This window comes from Aethalodelphis obliquidens, unplaced genomic scaffold, assembly GCF_003676395.1.
Source record: "Aethalodelphis obliquidens isolate GAN/ISIS:26980383/991018 unplaced genomic scaffold, ASM367639v1 scaffold26, whole genome shotgun sequence".
NCBI classification, from domain to species: domain Eukaryota; kingdom Metazoa; phylum Chordata; class Mammalia; order Artiodactyla; family Delphinidae; genus Aethalodelphis; species Aethalodelphis obliquidens.
In genome coordinates this window covers 6,550,595-6,572,142 of record NW_020837970.1, presented here as the reverse complement: position 1 = coordinate 6,572,142, position 21,548 = coordinate 6,550,595, and the positions used below count along the sequence as shown (strand labels likewise).

The window sequence follows — 21,548 nt, the reverse complement described above, 5'->3', positions numbered from 1 at the left end:
CTCATCGCGGTGGCTTCTCTTGCTGCGGAGCACGGGCTCTAGGTGCACGGACTTCAGTAGTTGTGGCACACGGGCTCAGTAGTTGTGGCTCGCAGGCTCTAGAGCGCAGGCTCAGTAGTTGTGGCGCACGGGCTTAGTTGCTCCACAGCATGTGGGATCTTCCCAGCCCAGGGCTTGAACTCGTGTCCCCTGCGTTGGCAGGCAGATTCTTAACTACTGCGCCACTAGGGAAGCCCTATAGGCATGGTTTTTGATCAGCTGGGTAAGAAAAGAAAAATATGTCAGTCGTTATCAGCAGCCAGCCCATCATCAACCTAGACAGACTCACTTTTCTCCGTACAGATCGTGTTTACCCCTAAAACACTAGAAACTCCTAAGAACAGGGACTATGTCTTCTATACCTTTTAAAAAGCAAAGTTTAAAAAGCACTTTAAAGCAATATGTGTTCATTTAACACGATTTACAAAATGCAGTTAACTAGAAAGGAGAACATTAAAATCCCCTGCTATCCCACCATATAAGGTTTGTTCCTATTAACCTGTTGTATATTTTTCAATTTACTCACATATAAACATATCTATACATACATGTGCTTTCTTGTTAATTTTAGCATCATCCTGCCTTGTTTATTTCTTAGTTTCCTGCATAATTCTTGGCATGGTGCATTATAGTAGATGTTCATTGAAAGTTTGTTGACTATGATGACTCGCTTTTTATATTCAGACAGCAGAATTTTAAAGTGACTCACAGAGAGGGGGCTGATTCCCAGCCTTTGAATTAATGTCTTTGAATCAATGACTGACTAATCGTGTGTTCTTCCAAGGAAATGAGTTAGTTGACCACTAATAGACTTCGTGTTGTAGAAACCTCTGCCCACTCAGTATATGAGAAACTCGGCATCAGCGTGCTTTCCGGCAATAGCACAGAGCAGCTTTCAGCTTTGAGGAAGCTTGATGGCTCTGTTGGATGTTTATGAAATAATACCAAGGGTCTAACTGTGAATCTTTTCCTCTGATAAGTGATAGAAGCCTCCTTTATAAGTTCAATGCCAAGGGAATGTTATGATAGAGTAGCATTATTTTGAATGAGTTTTTCCCCCTCTCTCTCCTAAGCTTAATAGTTAAGACAAGAAGAGATTCGCCTTTAGGTTAAGTTATAAAAATGCTCATTTTACCTATTCTACATCTAATAGCAGCACATTGTTTCGTACTGAAGGTCAGCATTTGGAACAATCAATTGTTAATGCATTCAGGCTGACTGAACATTTCTTTGTTCCACATTAGAAAAAAAATCTACTTGGAAAATGCGAACACTGTTAACCAACAAAAACCCATTTTTTTCAGCTATTTATCCTAAGACGAGGAAGGTTTCATTTACTATCTATTTTTTTTTGAGTGTTTCCACACTTCTTACAATTACATTCTAAAATATAGGAGGGAAACCTTGCAGTATTTTCCCTCTGCTTGGTGAGATATCATTTATAGCCACTTGGCTGACAAAAATAGTTCCTGTACAAAGCACTCCATGCTCATTTGGTCCAACTTTCTCCAAACTTGTTTTTCCTCAAAGACCACATGCTCAAGTGTGCTTGGCATTTTCAGCCCTTGAATTAGGAGTTAAGACACTTGTGCCAGAGCAACCGGAGCTCAGGGCAGCGCCATTGATTTGAATGAGGTTTGACCCTTGGCCATCAGTTCATGTTGGGGGGCAGCCACTGCAGTGAGATGAACGTGAGTCTGGTGTCCGGAGCCAGGGGCTCAAGTTCCAGCTCTGTCGTCTCCACATATGTGACTTCATGCAAATCACCTCACCTCCCTGCCCCACCTCAGTGATGAGTCTGGGCAGGTCGACTACATCCGTGTGGGCAGTTTGGGGGAATTCACTGGCTATTTAAATTTTTTTTTTTTTAAAAAAAACCATTAAACTCTTAACCTTGCCTTATAAGACCATTAAAAACAAATTTACAGGAGCTGCACTACCATCACATTTCATAAAAGAAAGAATATTTTAACACCCAAAAAGTAGAAAGGAAGTAGTGTAAGAATAAAGGATGGTCCTTTATACTGAATACATTGGGTTTTATAAAAAATTCAGGGCACTGTTTCTCTTTTTGTCATTCTTGCTGCAGATTGATGAAAGTACAAGGATCCACAGAGTAGTAATTGGGAAACAATCAATGAAAGATCTATTAGCTGCCTTCTGTCTTGCATATGCTGTTAAATAAGATGGCATTTATCTTATTTCCGTTTTTTTTAAATTTTTAATCATAACCTTGTGTATCTGCATACAATTTGAGAATTAACCTTGGGCCACACCTTTCCAGCTAAAGGTCGTGTGGGTGGAGACAATGACGGAACAGCTGTTTCCAAAGGCACACCTGAATTATGCAGCAGGGAGCGGGAGTGAGTATTAGAGTTACCTGGAGAAGTGGCCCAACCCAGTAGATGACCTGTGCTGTCAGGGAGGTAGCTGAGGTCTCTGCAGACCCAAGCAGGTGGGAAAAACATATTTGTTTCCTTTAACTTCCAAATCAAATTCTCTTGTCTCCATTCTGATTTAAGTAAATTTGTAGCTAGATAGGAACAGCGTTATTCATTTCAAACCAAACTTTATTTTTCAGGAGTCCTCCCAAATAATACCGCCCGCGAGAGCCTTACTGGATCCCTCTTCCAATCTGAGTCATGGATTCAGGATTGGCCTAGAATATTCCAAAAGAGGTTTTTTTCTTTGAATGTCTCCTTGCCAGAGTTTATGTAGACTACTTAGTGAAAATCAAGACTTTACAAGATGTCTTTTCACATAGCAGACTATTAACAGTAAAAAAATGTTGGTTCCTGACCGTCCCAGGTGGCAGAGTGGTTAAGAATCACCTGCCATTGCAGAGGACACGGGTTCAAGCCCTGGTCCAGGAAGATCCCACATGCCACGGAGCAACTAAGCCCGTGCGCCACAACTACTGAGCCTGTGCTCTAGAGCCCGTGAGCCACAACTACTGAAGCCTGTGCACCTAGAGCCCATGCTCTGCAACAAGAGAAGCCCCCGCTCGCTGCAACTAGAGAAAACCCACATGCAGCAACGAAGACCCAACACAGCCAAAAATAAATAAAGAAATATTTTTAAATGTTGGTACCTATAGGAGCTCTTATGCAACCCAATCTAGATTTATTTATTGGGGAACAAGGTTGGGTTGGTGATTCCTTTGGCTTGGGTCCTCTGGCAGCTCTTTATTCTCTGAGTGCAGGGATTGGTTTATCTAGGACAAGTGACATCCACAGCAGTCCCTTTACAACTAAGGAAGGAGCACCATCCTCCATGGAAAGATCCTATTTGGGGATGGAGGTAGGCATAGGCATCTACTTCTGAAATGAATATGGTCGTAGCAGTGCTGTACTTCTTGAATGTTGAAGATTTCTCTATGCCTCGGTTTCCTCCTAGTAAAATAGGATTAAAATAGTAACAGGGGACTTCCCTGGTGGCACAGCGGTTGAGGGTCCGCCTGCCGATGCAGGGGACACGGGTTCGTGCCCCGGTCCGGGAAGATCCCACATGCCGCGGAGCGGCTGGGCCCGTGAGCCATGGCTACTGAGCCTGCGCGTCCGGAGCCTGTGCTCCGCAATGGGAGAGGCCACAACAGTGAGAGGCCCGCGTACCGCAAAAAAAAAAAGAAAAAAATAGTAACAGGATTGTCATTAGGAGCTTAGATTAGTGCCATGTATACATGTATGTGTTCGATCAGTGTTTTTATCATCAACACTTAGTCTTGGCTGTAACACTATGAAGACGTCTGACCTGCTTAATAATTCTAACAATAAATTTATCCGTTCTAAGTTTTACCTCAAAAAAAATAGCCCACTGACGTGTGGTTGGCCTCCTCTGACTTTGGCACTTGGAAATACGTTTGCTCTTGGCCCTTCGTCTGTGACTCTGTAGTGATTTTCGGCTATGATTCACTGTCTCATCTGCATTTTCTCTTAGTGCCATGGCCTGACCCCAGAGCAGTGCTGGGTGTATCTGGATGTGCAGTGAAAATGGACCCCATCTTGTCTACTACTGTTTCATGTTCAGCCCTTTCAATTCTGAAGCTCTTTCTGTTCAGTGAAAAAGCAAGCAAAATTGCAACCCAGTCATACCCTATTCTCACTTTCATGTATAAGTATTAATTTTTAAATATTATATGATCCATTCCACACTTGGCTCATTTGTGTTCAATAATAATACCAGCGCTGCATCCCAGAGATGTTAACGTGACAGAATGAGCATCCTGAAGTGTATGAATTAAGGACATTGCCTCTACTACATATCACACATTGTGCTGAGCATTTTATACTGTTTCATTTAATTCTCATAACGAACCTATCAAGTAGGTCCTATTTACCCCATCGTCCAATAACCACCGCTTAGAGATGTGACTCAAGGTCAGAGTAGAATAGAACTGGGTGTGCGGAGCTAGGCAATCTGACCAGATTCCCTGTGCTGCTCTATTTGACACTCAGGTCCTAATATGTGAATATATAAATGTACCCTTGGAGGAGGAAATCTCATAGCTTTACATTCTTTCTTTTTTTTTAAATTTATTTATTTTGCACTGCATTGGGTCTTCATTGCTGCGCATGGGTTTTCTCTAGTTGCGGCGAGTGGGGGCCACCCTTTGTTGCAGTGCACGTGCTTCTCATTGCGGTGGCTTCTCTTGTTGCGGAGCACGGGCTCTAGGCAGGGAGTTTTATCTCTTCTGTCCATTTTGTTCACTGCTGTATCTCTGCATCTGTAACAATGCCTGGCGTGTTGTGGACATCCAGTTCAAACTAGTTGATTGTTGAATGATAAATGGAAATATTTTGTATGTTATAGTAACACTTCATTTTGGGGGCATATGTAACACATTGTCTTCTGCGGGGCCTTCTGGGATTTCCCACACAGAAATAAAACCTTCTTCCCTAAACCTGATCTATGTGGGTTTGTAATTTTCTGCTCTGAATACCACTTATGGAAACAACTCAGCTCTCCAGAGCTTCAAAAGAGCAGGACTGGGGCTTCCCTGGTGGCGCAGTGGTTAAGAATCCACCTGCCAATGCAGGGGACATGGGTTCACTCCCTGGTCCGGGAAGATCCCACATGCCCCGGAGCAGTGAAGCCCGTGCACCACAACTACTGAGCCTGCGCTCTAGAGCCCGCGAGCCACAGCTACTGAGCCCACGTGCCACAACTACTGAAGCCCGCGTGCCTAGAGCCCATGCTCTGCAGCAAGAGAAGCCACCGCAATAAGCCCACGCACTGCAACGAAGAGTAGCCCCCGTTCGCCGCAACTAGAGAAAGCCCGTGTGTAGCAACAAAGACCCAACGCAGCCAAAAATAGATTAAAAAAAAAAAAGAGCAGGACTGTTCAGTTCATCTTATATCCCTCTACTTGTTAAACAGGTAAATGAATATGTTTTTAGTGTACCTAAGAGACATGAAATTTCCAAGGAAAAAATATTTGCTCTTTTTACTCCTTGGTCACTTGTTTCGTTTTTTCCTAGCTGTGCATGTCATCAGTCTTGAAAGAATGTGCTTCAATTCACTTAAAATAACGATTTCTTTTAGTAACACTTAGGTAATTAAGTTAATTACTCTTCCTGGAGAACAAAACCTGAGCTAGTTGGTAATTGCTTTTGTCTTTATTTGTAATCTTTTAGAAGACAAACGTGAGCTTTTCCTTGGGACAATCATTATGAATTCTTGATAACATCTGGTTGCTTAATTCAAAAAATGTGTAGCTATGAAGATTAATGATAGACCTTAACTGGATTTAAACTCAGACATATATAGGATCTGTATTAATCTCAGTCAACCCTTTCAAGCAGATGCCATATTTTGGGGAAAAGGAAATTGAAATGTACCAAGGAGCGGTAAGTTACATGCCACTTAAATTACTGTAGTGTTTGGGGGCTTTTATGATGCATGGGCAATTGAAGTTTGCAATACATTTGCATTTTCTTATTATGAATTATTTATTGGGGAAACGCAAGTAGGTGACATTGTTTGATTTTTAATAATGTGCTGCTCTTCAGAGTACAGCTCAAAAAAGCATAGGAGTATTATTATTGGAACGTTATATACAAAATTAGTTAAACAGGATGTAAGACTTACAGCTTCAGGCATCTTCCTCCTTCCACATATGTCACAAAATTCTAAGGACTAAAAAAAAACACTACTCGGTAAAAAAAAAATAAATAGGACAACGGGAACTTTTCTCTGCAAATCACTTAAGCTGTGGCTATGAGTGGAACATGAAAAATGAATCTTTTATTACTGCATTTATTAATGTGACCCTGATCTCTATTCAGACCCAGCTCCATAGCCATTTCAGTTGTGTGATCAAAATAGAATCCATAATCCTAATTAATATATTTCATCCCATGGCTCATCACTTCCCCAGGCCTCCCCATCTCTGCATCTTTTTCCTTCCCTCTTTCCTTTCCAGCAGAAGCACAAGAGCGTTCATTAATCCTGACCCCTGGAAAACAAACAAAAGGGAGCCCACACAAATTCATCAGTTGAAGTGGAAGGCAATTTACCCAGAGCAAGAGCCCACCCCGTTGTTGCCAGATGAATGGTGCTGGTAGCTGGAGCCGAAGGAGGCTGCCACGCGAAAGACCTTTGATAATGCTGCCTTTATGGAAGCCCAGCACAAGGGAAACACTGTCAGTAGAGGCTGGGCCCTGCCCTGGCGCCCTGATCAGCAGGGCCCCGGGGCAGCAGGCACGGAGCCGGCTTGGCGTCCTCAATGACAGCCAAAGCGGGGTGGGTGGAAGTGCTGTGTATTCGTGTTGTTTCTTCCCATTTCTCTGTGAAGCATTGCTACGTGAGTCCCTTTCAGACCATTCATCTTTTTGAAGAGTTCTCTTTAAAGATATGCCCTAGAAGTTTTAATATATATTTATTTTTAACTGCTAGTGGTAACAGAATGTTGTAAAATCGGTATTTACTTAGTGCCAGGTACTATGTTACACTTGGAACCATAATAAATCAGCCCTGTATGCTGGCTACGGATTACTCTTCATCCCCATTTCACAGATGAGGAAACTGGAGCTCAGAGAGGTAAAGTACTTGAATATATTGAGTGTTGAAGCTGGGAGTTGAAGTCAGGTCTCAGTGACTTTCTTTCAAGCGTAAGGGAAGATCAGGTAGAGGAAATGCTTACCCTATAATTCTCATCAGTAGCTGAGAAGTACCATGAGTCCATAGATGGGAAACCAATTTGAAAACTAAAAAGTGACGTGCAGAGGTCAAGTATAACTAGCTAAGTGACTTTGAAGCCTTATTGGGCAATGACTTGCCCACTCCTTTCCCTCCACTGCTCATAGCTTTCTCTCTACTCCATTTCCTTCTATTTTCCATCCTTTTTTTTTTTTTTTTTTTCTGGCCACGCAGCACAGCATGAAGGATCTTAGTTCCCCAACCAGGGATTGAACCCGTGCCCACTGCAGTGGAAGCTGGGAGTCTTAACCACTGGACCACCAGAGCAGTGCCTCATCCTCTTTTCTTTTCCTGTTTCCCTGTTTTCAAAGAGGTATTAAAGATAATAATTTGAGCAGTCTGGGCTGGAAGAAGACAATTTAAGACTCTTATCCTGCAGTGCCATCTACGCATCCCTTCTCACTATGAGGTGAAGGCAGCAATGACATTATTTTTGTCCCTGTATAGAATTATTCAGTCCATCAGTCCCAGGAATAAGCTAGACCCTCATGAGCAGTTTCCTTTCTGAGCCCCCCGCTCACATGTGGGGAGCCGTGGGCACTGGAAACACCAGTGCTTACCATTTGTGCAGGCGTCGAGCAGTCTCTCACCCCTTGTCGCTCCACTCTGATCCACCAGAGCTTGCAGTGAGTGGCAATTTCTGGGCCAGGCCCCTTACACTGTAGTAACTTGTTGTGTAACAAGACTCAAAGCTGGGTTAAGTAGATTCTGCTTTACCGCTGCGTCTTACTTACCTTTTCTAATTACTTTCCCATCCTTCATCTCAGTTACCTTGTGAGATGCGTACCATGGACGTTATTATCCCCACTCTAGAGATGCGAACCAGAGAAGGGCAAGACAGAGTCTGAATGTCTTCTCCCTCTGGACTTGGCTTTCTTTTCACTCTTTTATGGTAGATAGTCTTAAATTTAAGGCGTGTTCTTCCTCCAGCTTTCCACCAGATGAAGTATTATTCTTTTTAGTGATTTTTGAGGAAGTGGTGGAAGTGGTGCCAAGAAACTGAAGGAAGCAGGGCTGCAGTCATCCTGACGCAGTGAATTTATTGGTGGATTTATATTTATGCATAGCTAAGATATCCCATGAGATAAAAGCACAAACCCGCTATCTTGGTGTGGTAGGATTTTTTGTTTTTCCATACTGAGATGGGACAAACTGGTCAAATCTGTTTATCTCTTTAAAGAACCACACCTCCTGCCTTCTTCTAATGGAAAGTTTTTAAGTTTTTTCCTTATTTTCATATAGTCTCACTTAATTTCCTGTGGGGTCCCAGGATCTTCAACTTACCTCTTAGAAAAAAAAAAAAACTGTAGAAATTCTGAATTAGTACCAGTCAGATCCAGGTTTTTAGTAAGGCCCTCCTAAGACCTGTTGCCCAAATGTCTTCAGAAACACTTAGAAATGGAATGTGGTCTACAGAGGTGTGCTGGGTGGAAGGGTGTGGTTCGGAGTATCTGAAGACAATGGTTATGTCTGAAGGTTGAATCACACATAGGCCTACAGAAGAGTCTTTCCAAATTCCATCTTCATTGCTTTAGGTGTACCTCCTCATGACCTTAGCAAGTTATGATTCTTGTATTAGGCAACCTTTAAGACTGGAACTATACAGTGGTATATTCATTTCCAAGGCCAAGAAAAGAAATGTAACGTGTTGCTCTAACTGACCATGGTTTTTTTGTTTTTTTTTTCTTCTTTTCCAGGCACAGTATGAAAACCCACCACATATCTATGCTCTTGCAGATAATATGTACAGAAACATGATCATTGACAGAGAGAACCAGTGTGTCATCATCAGGTATGGAAAAGAGCCTTCTTAGGTCCAGGGAACATGAGGCCATGCTGTACTTAGGATTCTGTCACAGAGCAATGCTTTTGCAGTAGTTGCTAATTCCAGAGGCTGGTTAATGTATCCGAGTAGCAAGGAGCCTGTTAGCTTTGCCTTGGTTTGTTTTATAACTCCAATTCATAAACGTTTGAGCTTCTGTGAGGTTGCTTTTTATACCCCTGTCACTTAAGGTATTAAGGCCTTAGGGCACATGGTTCTAGCTGGATCTTTCTCTGATTGTCATCAGGCCTTGAAATAAAATCGTAAGACACCTCCCCTCCCATTTGATTGTATTGTGGCTTTACTCTGAATTGGAGATCCTTTATGTTGCAAGTATAGTAAGCATGTGTCACTGTTTTCTCAGCTGGAGTATTTTTCTCTAGGTCCTTCTTTTTCCTTAATAATTTAATATTGGTTTGGTCAGAAAGTTCCTTTGGGTTTTTCCATAACACAGAAAATCCTGAACGAACTTTTTGGCCAGTCCAGTAGTTCGAGTTTGAACATTTTTGGTTTTTTATCATTTGCTTTTAATTTTCTGAGGGCATTACTGGTCCATGCCAGCATTAGGTGTCTGTAACTACATTTCACAATCCTTGTAACCTGACCTAGCGCTGAGTCTTTGCTGGATTGAAGTGCTTTTACGATTTTGTTTACCATTACGAACATTTTCAAGTATACAGAAAACGTAAGCGTCTGTATTTCCATCACTTAGAACTTGACAGTTTTTTAACATTTTGTCATATTTGCGTTCATCTTCTTTAGTTACTTTTTTAGTCCTTCATTTTTCAAAAATGAATAAAAAAGGTTTTATGGAGATTTACAAACACGAAATTAGAAAGAGAATTATAATAAGCACCTGTGTATCTGTCATCCAGCTTGTACAACTATTAATAGTGTACAATATAATAATATAGTGGCCAATCCTGTTTCACCTAGTCCTCCCACCCTGGCCCACTTGATTATTTAAAGCAAATCCTAGGGAGAAAATCATTTCATTTGTCAATAATTTAGTGTGTACCTCGAAAATATCATTCTTATCACACCTGAAAAAAAAGAATAATTCTTTCAATGTCATCTAATATTATCAGTGTTCCAGTTCCATGACTGTCTTATAAATTCTTTTCTACAGTTGATTCATTTTTATTTAGGTTCCAAACGCTCACACTTTGTCCTGGTTGTGTCTCTCAAGTCTGTCGTTAACACTTCTCTCTTGTTCTTTTTGTTTTCTTAGTATTTATTTGTTTTCTTAGTATTTATTTATTTGTTAAGAAAAAGGTTTGTCCTGCAGAATTTTCTGTAGTCTGGTGTTAGCTAATTGTATACCGTGACTTTGCACTGTCCTCTCTATTCCTGTAAATTGACAGATCTAACAGCTTGATCAGGTTCAGGTTCAATTATTTGGCAAAAAAATGCTCCATTATTGATGCTGTGCACGTAATGCCTGTTGGTCTGTCTTTGTGTGATGTTCGGATTTCCAGTGGGTCAATCCATTATAAATTCTCATTTCACAATCATCATTTACTTGATGGTTGAAAAAGAATCATTTTCTAGTTCTATGATCCCTTCTACATTAATTTATTAGTTGGAATTTTTATTTGTTTACCATAAAATACAATCTATACGGGAACATTAGATTAAAAAGCTTGATTTGTTGTCTTTATTTACTAATTTTTCAAGCAATGAGTTGATACCCTAGCAGCAAAGTAAAATGCTTTTGTTTTCAGTATCATTCTACACTGGTAGATTTTAAATACCTTACCTGTTGAACAACGCTGCAGTTTTCGTTTAGGCTCAAATAGTCCTACCTTTGGCCAGTGAAGGCCCTTTGTATTGGCTTCTTTGTCCCTTTGACATGACTCCAGTAGTCTGTGATAGTTTCCTTATTTAAGATGTTCCAGGCTCCAGCCGAGGAGTGGGGCAGGGCAGCCAGGAGGGAGTAAGAGAGCCTGAATGGAGGCCGGGTCAAAGGTCAGGGCCTTTTCCTGGCTGCCGTGGCAAGGATCCCTACCTGAACACTGCAAGTGACTATTACCCTGGGATTCAGAAACGTCTACAGGACTGAGACTGGACCTGCTAAAGCTGTCTCAGGGCATTGATGAAGTGTGTTGTTCAAAGGACGTTTGCCATTGGGAAATGTGCCCGAAGAAAAGTAAATAAATGAAGCTTTAGATAAGGAATTGATGAAATAAATCTACAAAGAAGCCTTGTTAAACCCTTTCATATCTTATATCTGGAATATACAAGATTTATAAAGAAATATGTTCCTATAAAGTAGGGATAAGGAAATCAGGCTAAAAAACACATAACTCCATTTATAGGTACAGATGGTACCTGTATGTGATTGTGATAGGAATAATGGGCAATGCAGATATGTTAATGACTTAAATTATCTAAAAATATCAAGTTCAAAATTTGTTCAAAAATCAAAAAACTAAATAAAAGTGAATAATACAGTATAAAAAGTAGAGCAACAGGAGGACCTTCAAGATGGCACGGGAATAAGATGTGGAGATCACCTTCCTCCCCACAGATACATCAGAAGTACATCTACATGTGGAACAACTCCTATAGAATACCTACTGAACGCTGGCAGAAGACCTCAGACTTCCCAAAAGCCGTGTGGCTAACAGGGTCTTGGTGCTCCTGCCGGGTGTCAGGCCTGAGCCTCTGAGGTGGGAGAGCCGAGTTTAGGACATCACTCCTCCAGAGACCTCCTGGCCCCTCGTAATATCAGTCGGCGAGAGCTCTGCCAGAGATCTCCTTCTCAATGCTAAGACTCAGCTCCACCCAACAACCAGCAAGCTTCAGTGCTGGACACCCCATGCCAAACAACTAGCAAGACAGGAGTACAACCCCACCCATTAGCAGAGAGGCTGCCTACAATCATTCTGAGTTCACAGTCACCCCAAAACACACTACCAGAGGTGGCCCTGCCCACCAGAAAGACAAGATCCAGTCCCATCCACCAGAACACACGCACCAGTCCCCTCCACCAGGAAGCCTACACAACCCACTAAATCAACATTACGCACTGGGAGAAGACACCAAAAACAAAGGGAACTACGAACCTGCAGCCTGTGAAAAGGAGACCCCAAACACAGTAAGTTAAGCAAAATGAGAAGACAGAGAAACACACAGCAGATAAAGGAGCAACGTAAAACCCCACCAGACCAAACAAATGAAGAGGAAATAGGCAATGTACCTGAAAAAGAATTCAGAGTAATGATAGTAACAATGATCCAAAATCTCGGAAATAGAATGGAGAAAACACAAGAAACATTTAACAAGGACCTAGAAGAACTAAAGAGCAAACAAACAACGATGAACAACACAATAAATAAAATGAAAAATTCTCTAGAAGGAATTAATAGCAGAATAACTGAGGCAGAAGAACAGATAAGTGACCTGGAAGATAAAAAAGTGGAAATAACTACCACAGAGAAGAATAAAGAAAAAAGAATGAAAAGAATTAAGGACAGTCTCACAGACCTCTGGGACAACATTAAATGCACCAACATTCTAATTATAGGGGTCCCAGAAGAAGACAAGTAAAAGAAAGGGACTGAGGGCTTCCCTGGTGGCACAGTGGTTGAGAGTCCACCTGCCGATGCAGGGGACATGGGTTCGTGCCCCGGTCTGGGAAGATCCCACATGCCGCGGAGCGGTTGGACCTGTGAGCCTTGGCCACCGGGCCTGCGTGTCCAGAGCCTGTGCTCTGCAACAGGAGAGGCCACAACAGTGAGAAGCCTGCATACCGCCAAAAAAAAAAAAAGGGACTGAGAAAATATTTGAAGAGATTATAGTTGAAACTTCCCTAATATGGGAAAGGAAATAGTCAATCAAGTCCAGGAAGTGCAGAGAGTCCCATACAGGATAAATCGAAGGAGAAACAAGCCAAGACACATAATAATCAAACTATCAAAAATTAAATACAATGAAAAATATTAAAAGTAGCAAGGGAGAAGCAACAAATAACATACAAGGGAATCCCCATATGGTTAACAGCTGATTTCTCAGCAGAAACTCTGCAAGCCAGAAGGGAGTGGCAGGACATATTTAAAGTTATGAAAGGGAAAAACCTCCAACCAAGATTACTCTACCCAGCAAGGATCTCATTCAGATTCGACGGAAAAATTAAACCCTTTACAGACAAGCAAAAGCTAAGAGAATTCAGCACCACTAAACCAGCTTTACAACAAATGCTAAAGGAACTTCTCTAGGCAGGAAACACAAGAGAAGGAAAAGACCTACAATAACAAACCCAAAACAGTTAAGAAAATGGTAATAGGAACATACATATTGATAACTACCTTAAATGTAAATGGATTAAATGCTCCAACCAAAAGACATAGACTGGCTGAATGGATACAAAAACAAGACCCGTATATATGCTGTCTACAAGAGACCCACTTCAGACCTAGGGACACGTACAGATTGAAAGTGAGGGGATGGAAAAAGATATTCCATGCAAATGGAAATCAAAGGAAAGCTGAAGTAGCAATTCTCATATAGATAAAATAGACTTTTAAATAAAGACTATTACAAGAGACAAGGAAGGATACTACATAATGATCAAGGGATCAATCCAAGAAGAAGATATAACAGTTGTAAATATTTATGCACCCAACATAGGAGCACCTCAGTACATAAGGCAAATGCTAACAGCCATAAAAGGGGAAATTGACAGTAACACAATCATAGTAGGGGACTTGAACCCCCCACTTTCACCAATGGACAGATCATCCAAAATAAAAATAGGGAAACACAAGCTTTAAATGACATTAAACAAGAGGGACTTCATTAATATTTGTAGGTCATTCCATCCAAAAACAGCAGAATACACTTTCATCTCAGATGCTCATGGAACATTCACCAGGATAGATCATATCTTGGGTCACAAATCAAGCCTTCGTAAGTTTAAGAAAATTGAAATTGTGTCAAGTATCTTTTCCTACTACAATGCTATGAGACTAGATATCAATTACTGGAAAAAAAACTGTAAAAAATACACACGGAAGCTAAACACTACACTACTAAATAACCAAGGGATCACTGAGGAAATCAAAAAATACCTAGAAATAAATGACAATGAAAACACGACAACCCAAAGCCTATGGGATGCAGCAAAAGCAGTTCTAAGAGGGAAGTTTATAGCAATAAATTCCTACCTCAAGAAACAAGAAGCATCTCAAATAAACAACCTGACCTTACACCTAAAGCAATTAGAGAAATAAGAGCAAAAGAACCCCAAAGTTAGCAGAAGGAAAGAAATCATAAAGATCAGATCAGAAATAAATGAAAAAGAAATGAAGGAATCAATAGCAAAGATCAATAAAACTAAAAGCTGGTTCTTTGAGAAGATAAACAAAATTGATAAACCATTAGCCAGACTCATCAAGGAAAAAAGGGAAAAGACTCAATAGAATTAAAAATGAAAAAGGAGAAGTAACAACTGACATTACAGAAATACAAAGGATCATGAGGGATTACTTACAAGCAACTATATGACAATAAAATGGACAACCTGGAAGAAATGGATAAGTTCTTAGAAAAGCACAACCTTCCGAGCCTGAACCAGGAAGAAATAGAAACTATAAACAGACCAATCACAAGTAATGAAATTGAAACTGTGATTAAAAATCTTCCAACAAACAAAAGCCCAGGACCAGATGGTTTCACAGGTGAATTCTAACATTTAGAGAGGGGCTAACACCTACCCTTCTCAAACTCTTCCAAAATATAGCAGAGGGAGGAACACTCCCAAACTCATTCTATGAGGCCACCATCATCACCCTGATGCCAAAACCAGACAAAGATGTCCCCCAAAAAGAAAACTACAGGCTGATATCACTGATAAACATAGATGCAAAAATCCTCAACAAAATACTGGCAAACAGAATCCAACAGCACATTAAAAGGATCACAAACCGTGATCAAGTGGGGTTTATCCCAGGAATGCAAGAATTCTTCAATATATGCAAATCAATCAATGTGATATACCATATTAAGAAATTGAAGGATAAAAACCATTTGATCATCTCAATAGATGCAGAAGAAGCTTTCAACAAAATTCAACACCCATTTATGATAACCCTTCAGAATGTAGGCATAGAGGGGACTTACCTCAACATAGTAAAGGACATATGTGACAGACCCACAGCAAATATCATTCTCAATGGTGAAAAACGGAAAACATTTCCACAAAGATCAGGAGCAAGACAAGGTTTGCCCACTCTCACCACTCTTATTCAACATGTTTTGGAAGTTTTAGCTACAGCAGTCAGAGAAGAAAAAGAAATAAAAGGAATCCATATCGGAAAAGAAGAAGTAAAGCTGTCACTGTTTGCAGATGACATGATACTATACATAGAGAATCCTAAAGATGCTACCAGAAAACTGCTAGAGCTAATTAGTGAATTTGGTAAAGTAGCAGGATACAAAATTAACGCACAGCAATTTCTTGCATTCCTATACACTAACGATGAAAAATCTGAAAGAGAAATTAAGGAAACACTTCCATTTACCATTGCAACAAAAAGAATAAAATACCTAGGAATAAACTTACCTAAGGAGACAAAAGACCTGTATGCAGAAAACTATAAGACACTGATGAAAGAAATTAAAGACGATACAGACAGATGGAGAGATATACCGTGTTCTTGGATTGGAAGAATCAACATTGTGAAAATGACTATACTACCCAAAGCAGTCTACAGATTCAATACAATCCCTATCAAACCACCAATGGTATTTTTCACAGAACTAGAACAAAAAATTTCACAATCTTTCACAAAAGACACCCAAATAGTCAAGGCAATGTTGAGAAAAAAAAACAGAGCTGGAGGAATCAGGCTCCCTGAGTTCAGACTATACTACAAAGCTACAGTAATCAAGACAGTATGGGGCTTCCCTGGTGGCACAGTGGTTGAGAGTCCGCCTGCCGATTCAGGGGACATGGGTTTGTGCCGCGGAGTGACTGGGCCCACGAGCCATGGCCGTTGGGCCTGCGCATCTGGGACCTGTGTTCTGCGGCAAGAGAGGCCACGAAAGTGAGAGGCCCACATACTGCAAAAAAAAAAAAAAAAAAAAAAAAAGACAGTATGGTACTGGCACAAAAACAGAAATATAGATCAATAGAACAGGATAGAAAGCCCAGAGATAAATCTGCGCACGTATGGTCACCTGATGTTTAATAAAGTAGGCAAGAATATACAGTGGAGGAAAGACAGCCTTTTCAATTAAGTGGTGCTGGGAAAACTGGGCAGCTACATGTAAAATAATGAAATTAGAACACTCCCTAACACCACACACAAAAATAAGCTCAAAATGGATTAAAGACCTAAATGTAAGGCCAGACACTATAAATCTCTTAGAGGAAAACATAGGCAGAACACTCTGACATAAATCAAAGCAAGGTGTTTTTTGACCCAACTCCTAGAGAAATAGAAGTAAAAACAAAAATAAACAAATGGGACCTAGTGAAACTTAAAAGCTTTACACAGCAAAAGAAACCATAAGCAAGACGAAAAGACAACGCTCAGAATTGGGGAAAATATTTGCAAACAAAGCAAGTGACAAAGGATGAATCTCCAAAATGTGCAAGCAGCTCATGCAGCTCAGTGTGAATCAAACAACCCAACCCAAAAATGGGCAGAAGACCTCAATAGACATTTCTCCAAAGAAGACATACAGACTGCCAACAAACACATGAAAGGATGCCCAGCATCACTAACCATTAGAGAAATGCAAATCAAAACTACAATGAAGTATAACCTCACAGCAGTCAGAATGGACATCTTCAAAAAATCTACAAACAATAAATGCTGGAGAGGGTGTGGAGAAAAGGGAACCCTCTTGTACTGTTGGGGGGAATGTAATTTATACAGCCACTATGGAGAACAGTATGGAGGTTCCTTAAAAAACTAAAAGTAGAACTACCACATGACCCAGCAATCCCACTCCTGGGCATATACCCTGAGAAAACCATAATTCAAAAAGTATCATGTACCACAATGTTCATTGCAGCTTTGTTTACAATAGCCAGGACATGGAAGCAACTTAAGTGTCCATCGACAGATGAATAGATAAAGAAGACGTGGCACATGTATATAATGGAATATTACTCAGCCATGAAAAGAAACGAAATTGAGTTATTTGTAGTGAGGTGGATGGACCTAGAGACTGTCATACAGAGTGAAGAAAGTCAGAAAGGGAAAAACAAATACTGTATGTTAACACATATATATGGAATCTAAAAAAATAAAATGATTCTGAAGATCCTAGGGGCAGGACAGGAATAAAGGCACACGTAGAGAATGGACTTGAGGACACAGGGTGGGGGAAGGGTAAGCTGGGACAAAGTGAGAGAGTGGCTGGGACGAAGTGAGAGATTGGCATGGACATATATACACTACGAAATGTAAAATAGATAGCTAGTGGGAAGCAGCCGCATAGCACAGGGAGTTCAGCTCGGTGCTTTGTGGCCACCTAGAGGGGTGGGAGGGAGACACGAGTCGAGGGCGTATGGGGATATATGTATACATATAGGTGACTCACTCTACATATACGTATATATGTATAGCTCACTCTGTTTGTTATATAGCAGAAACTAACAGACCACTGTAAAGCAATTATACTGCAATAAAGATGACAAAAAAATTAAAAAAAAAGATGTTCCAGGCTCATCTTGTACCTTTTCTGCCAAGCCTTGGAACCAGCCATTTCATCAAAAAGCCCTGGTTCATTTTAATGGGAAATAGTATTTAGAGACCATCAGTCTAGTCACGAAGAGTGCTCACTGCTCTGTTAACAGTGCTTCTTCTTTTCAGAGAACAAAGGCAAGGAATATGAACTTTTTAAGAAAAAAATGAAACATGAGTTCATACTGATAATGTCCAGTTCTTTTTTTTTTTTTTTGTAATTTTTTCGCCCCGCAGCATGTGATATCTTGTTTCCCAGACCAGGGATCGAACCTGTTCCCCCCTGCAGTGGAATTGCAGAGTCTTAACCACTGGACTGCCAGGGAAATCCCCCAGTTCATTTTTAAGATGATAGGGTTTTTACTTCTTTGGTTTTTATATTTGTATCCGCATTTTTCTTACGTTGAAAACCTCGATTTCTGATGACATTATTACAGTTACTTGCTCTATAATGTGTAGGTGCATAAAACTATAAATAAGTATATATATGTATACTTATACATAAATAATATATATTACATAGTAAATAATGGGATAAAGCAAATAAAGTAATTCTGTTAATGCTTGAAGATGACAATACCAACATTATTCGTAGCAATACTGAATTCACGTAAAATTTTTTTGTTCTTTCTGGTCCTTAGGATGTACAGTCAAAATATTGGGTTTTAAAAGTCCCTTAAATTAATTCTTTTCTGTGTCATTAACATGCCAACTTGAACTACAGTTAGATTCATTTTGGGTTTTAGGAGTTTAAATTTTGTAAATTTTAATTTTGTTATATAATTGTGTAACTCATTACAGGGCTCCAACGTCAAAACTATAAAACAAAAACATCGAAGCATTTCGAGATACAGACTTCATGACATCTTACCTCTAAATGTTTCTCTATGCATGTGTAGAAAATAACGTTCTCTAACTTAGCCCCAATCCCATTATCACAACTAAATAATTAATACTAACTTAATATCATCTAAAGATAAGCAGTCTCTGTGTAAATTTCTGTGATTGTGGCACACATGTCCTTTCTTGCCAGTTTATGTAAATCAAGGAACACTGGCTGCATTTGGTTATGAGTCATCTTTTTAATCCTACCACAGTTCCCCTCTCCCATTATTTTTTTTTTCCGTTGACTCGGTTCAAGAGACCAACCCACTTTTCCTATAGACACCTTTTAGATTGGTCCAGTTGCTTCCTCATGGTCTCGTTACTCTAATGCCTTCAATTTTCTGTAAATTGGAAGTTAGATCTAAATATTTAATTAGCTGCAGGTGAAGCCCTCTGGAAGGAACATTGGGTGTTGAGTTTGGTTGCTGAATCGGAAATGCTTCTGTTTGACCCCAAGTGGAGGTCACTGGCCAATAGAGAGGTGGGAGGTGTTTTCTTGACTTGAATTAAATGAGAGAGGATAGGATGAGTTTTCTAACCTATTCCCTTGCCCTTTTTCCTTCCTCCTGGGCCCCTAGTGAGATGAGAAGGAAGGGAATGGTCTTGTTGCATGAGCTTCTCCCGTTTGGAGCTACTTCTTTATTTCGTAGCCCAACCCTTTCCCTCTCTTGGATCCCCTCAGTCTGTCGTGCAGGGTACACTTGCCCTGAAGCAGTACACTTGCCCTGAAGCAGGACACATGCCCACTTGTAGGATCTTTTTTTCCAGTGTTCAGGTGGCAAAGACTTGAAGGCCCTGCTCCAGGGATTTCTCTTGCAGTGTCTGTGCTTTAATATAGGAGATGGTGGAACAGGGAGCTGCTTTGACTTCTGACACTAACCACCCTAAGTCAAGCCAGACTTCACACGTGAAAGGCACAGTCCTCCACAAGACACCAGCTGCAAGTTCCGGGGTTCCCACCAACCCCTCCATTTCAGTAATTTACTAGAATGACTCACAAACCTCATGAAAGCACTGTACCCTATGGTTACCATTTTATTAGAGCAAAAGGACACAAAGCAGAACCAGAAAAGAGTAGAGACACAAGGGCAAGGTCTGGGAGAGGTCCACGTGTGATGCTTCTGGGCATCCTCTCCCCGTGGAGTCATGGATGGTGTTTCCTCCTTCCATTCGTGGTGTGGGAGTTGACAGTATTGCCAACTAGGAAGTTCACCCAAGCCTTTGCTGTCCAGAGATTTTATTTGGGCTCAGTCACATACTGCCTGCATGACTGACCGGTAGTCTCCAGCCCTCCTGAAGATTTGGTCCAATATCTGCAGCCTCCATTTTCTCCCTGGGTCAGAACTTAGACACGGCTTTCCAAAGCTCTTAATCATAAATTACTGGCCAGTTCCCAAAGACCCCAGACAAATTTCTTTACTACCCAAGAGCTGTGCTTCATCTGCTTTGAGAAAGTAGATTTGCTATCTCTGCTGTGCTGTGGTTCACTCTCACCAGCTCTGTGATCCTGGGCAGCAAACCTAACACTCATCTGGGCCTCGTGTCTTCACTTAGGAGTGAACTGATTGACCAGATGACCTCTGAGGTCTCGCCTGCTTTGGGGGTTTTGGAACTCTTCCAAATAATGCTTGAGGGAAGGGAAGGCAGGGAAATGCTGTTCTGGGTAGAGAAGCCCAAGTTTGCAGCTACTGACATGGGAGAGCTGGGTGTTCATTCAGCTAGGGCTGAGTCCAGTGCTGCCTACCTGAATGCACTTGTGAACAGAAAACAAACAATACCAATTTTCCTGGGCACTGGAAGAAAAGTCTGCTCCTTGTGCAAAGGGCTTCGGCCATAGCTGGAGAGACTAAGAATTTTTAGTATCCTTTAATTAGGAAATTAAAAATTAATGATGATCTAATCTCTCTGGTGTTCTTTTAGACTTTCACTTTCTGTTTTCCCTGGTATATGACCTTATCTACATGATGAAGTGCATATGGTTTATCTTTTATTTATCTATTTTTAATTTTAAAATTAATTATTAAATTTTTGTATCTGATTTGTTAAACATTTTATTAATAATATATGTATATAAATATTTTTTGTTGAAAGCATTTAGCTTTAGAGAGAAATATATTTGGGATTTCCAGGACAATACATATTTTATGCATTTTAAATCATGCTATAGAAGAAACTGAAATGAAGGTCAAATACATTTAAAGAAGTTTTTAAAAAGAAAATTATAAATATAAGAAAAAATTTTTATGATTTTTTAAAATTGAAGTTTGATTGACCTACAGCACTATGTTAGATCTAGATGCACAACATAGTGATTCGATATAGCTGTACATTACGAAGTGATGACCTTGAAATGTGTACGCTTAGATGGGATAATGCAGGACATAGAAGCAATCTTAATCAGTTCCATCCCAATCTTATGTTTTCTGAAGAGGTGGATACAGTGACAGGATGGACGGACAGCTGATTATTTCTGGATAGAAATCAGTGTAACAAATTGAATTTAAAAAGAAAGAAATCAAGGAAGAAGACAAGCTGCTTTCTCAAGTGCAGACCTCCATCCAAGCCTTGGCCCTGAGTTTGTTTTTTTAATTGAAGTATAGCTGATGTACGGTAATATGCACAGGTGTATAATATAGTGATTCACAATTTTTAAAGTGTATACTCCCTTTACAGTTACTATAAAATATTGGCTATATTCCCTGTGTTGTCCCATATATCCTTGTAGCTTACTTTATACATATTAGTTTGTACTCCTTAATCTCCCACCACTGTCTTGCCCCTCCCCACCTCCCACTGATAACCACTAGTTTGTTCTCTCTGTGAGTCTGTTTCTTTTATGTTACATTCACTAGTTTGTTGTATTTATTAGATTCCACATATAAGTGATGTCATTTGTATTTGTATTT

General features: G+C 40.3%; 1 protein-coding gene across 4 annotated transcripts in view; it reads left to right on the top strand.

Annotated features, from left to right (window-relative positions):
- MYO1E (myosin IE) overlaps positions 1–21,548 on the top strand; it is a 205,057-nt gene that overhangs the window by 90,157 nt on the left and 93,352 nt on the right. For all 4 annotated transcript variants that reach the window (XM_027123173.1, XM_027123174.1, XM_027123171.1 and 1 more), the window contains exons 3-4: positions 5,796–5,885; positions 8,934–9,028. In XM_027123173.1, the coding sequence (XP_026978974.1) occupies positions 5,796–5,885; positions 8,934–9,028 (185 nt within the window). The remainder of the gene's footprint in view (positions 1–5,795; positions 5,886–8,933; positions 9,029–21,548) is intronic.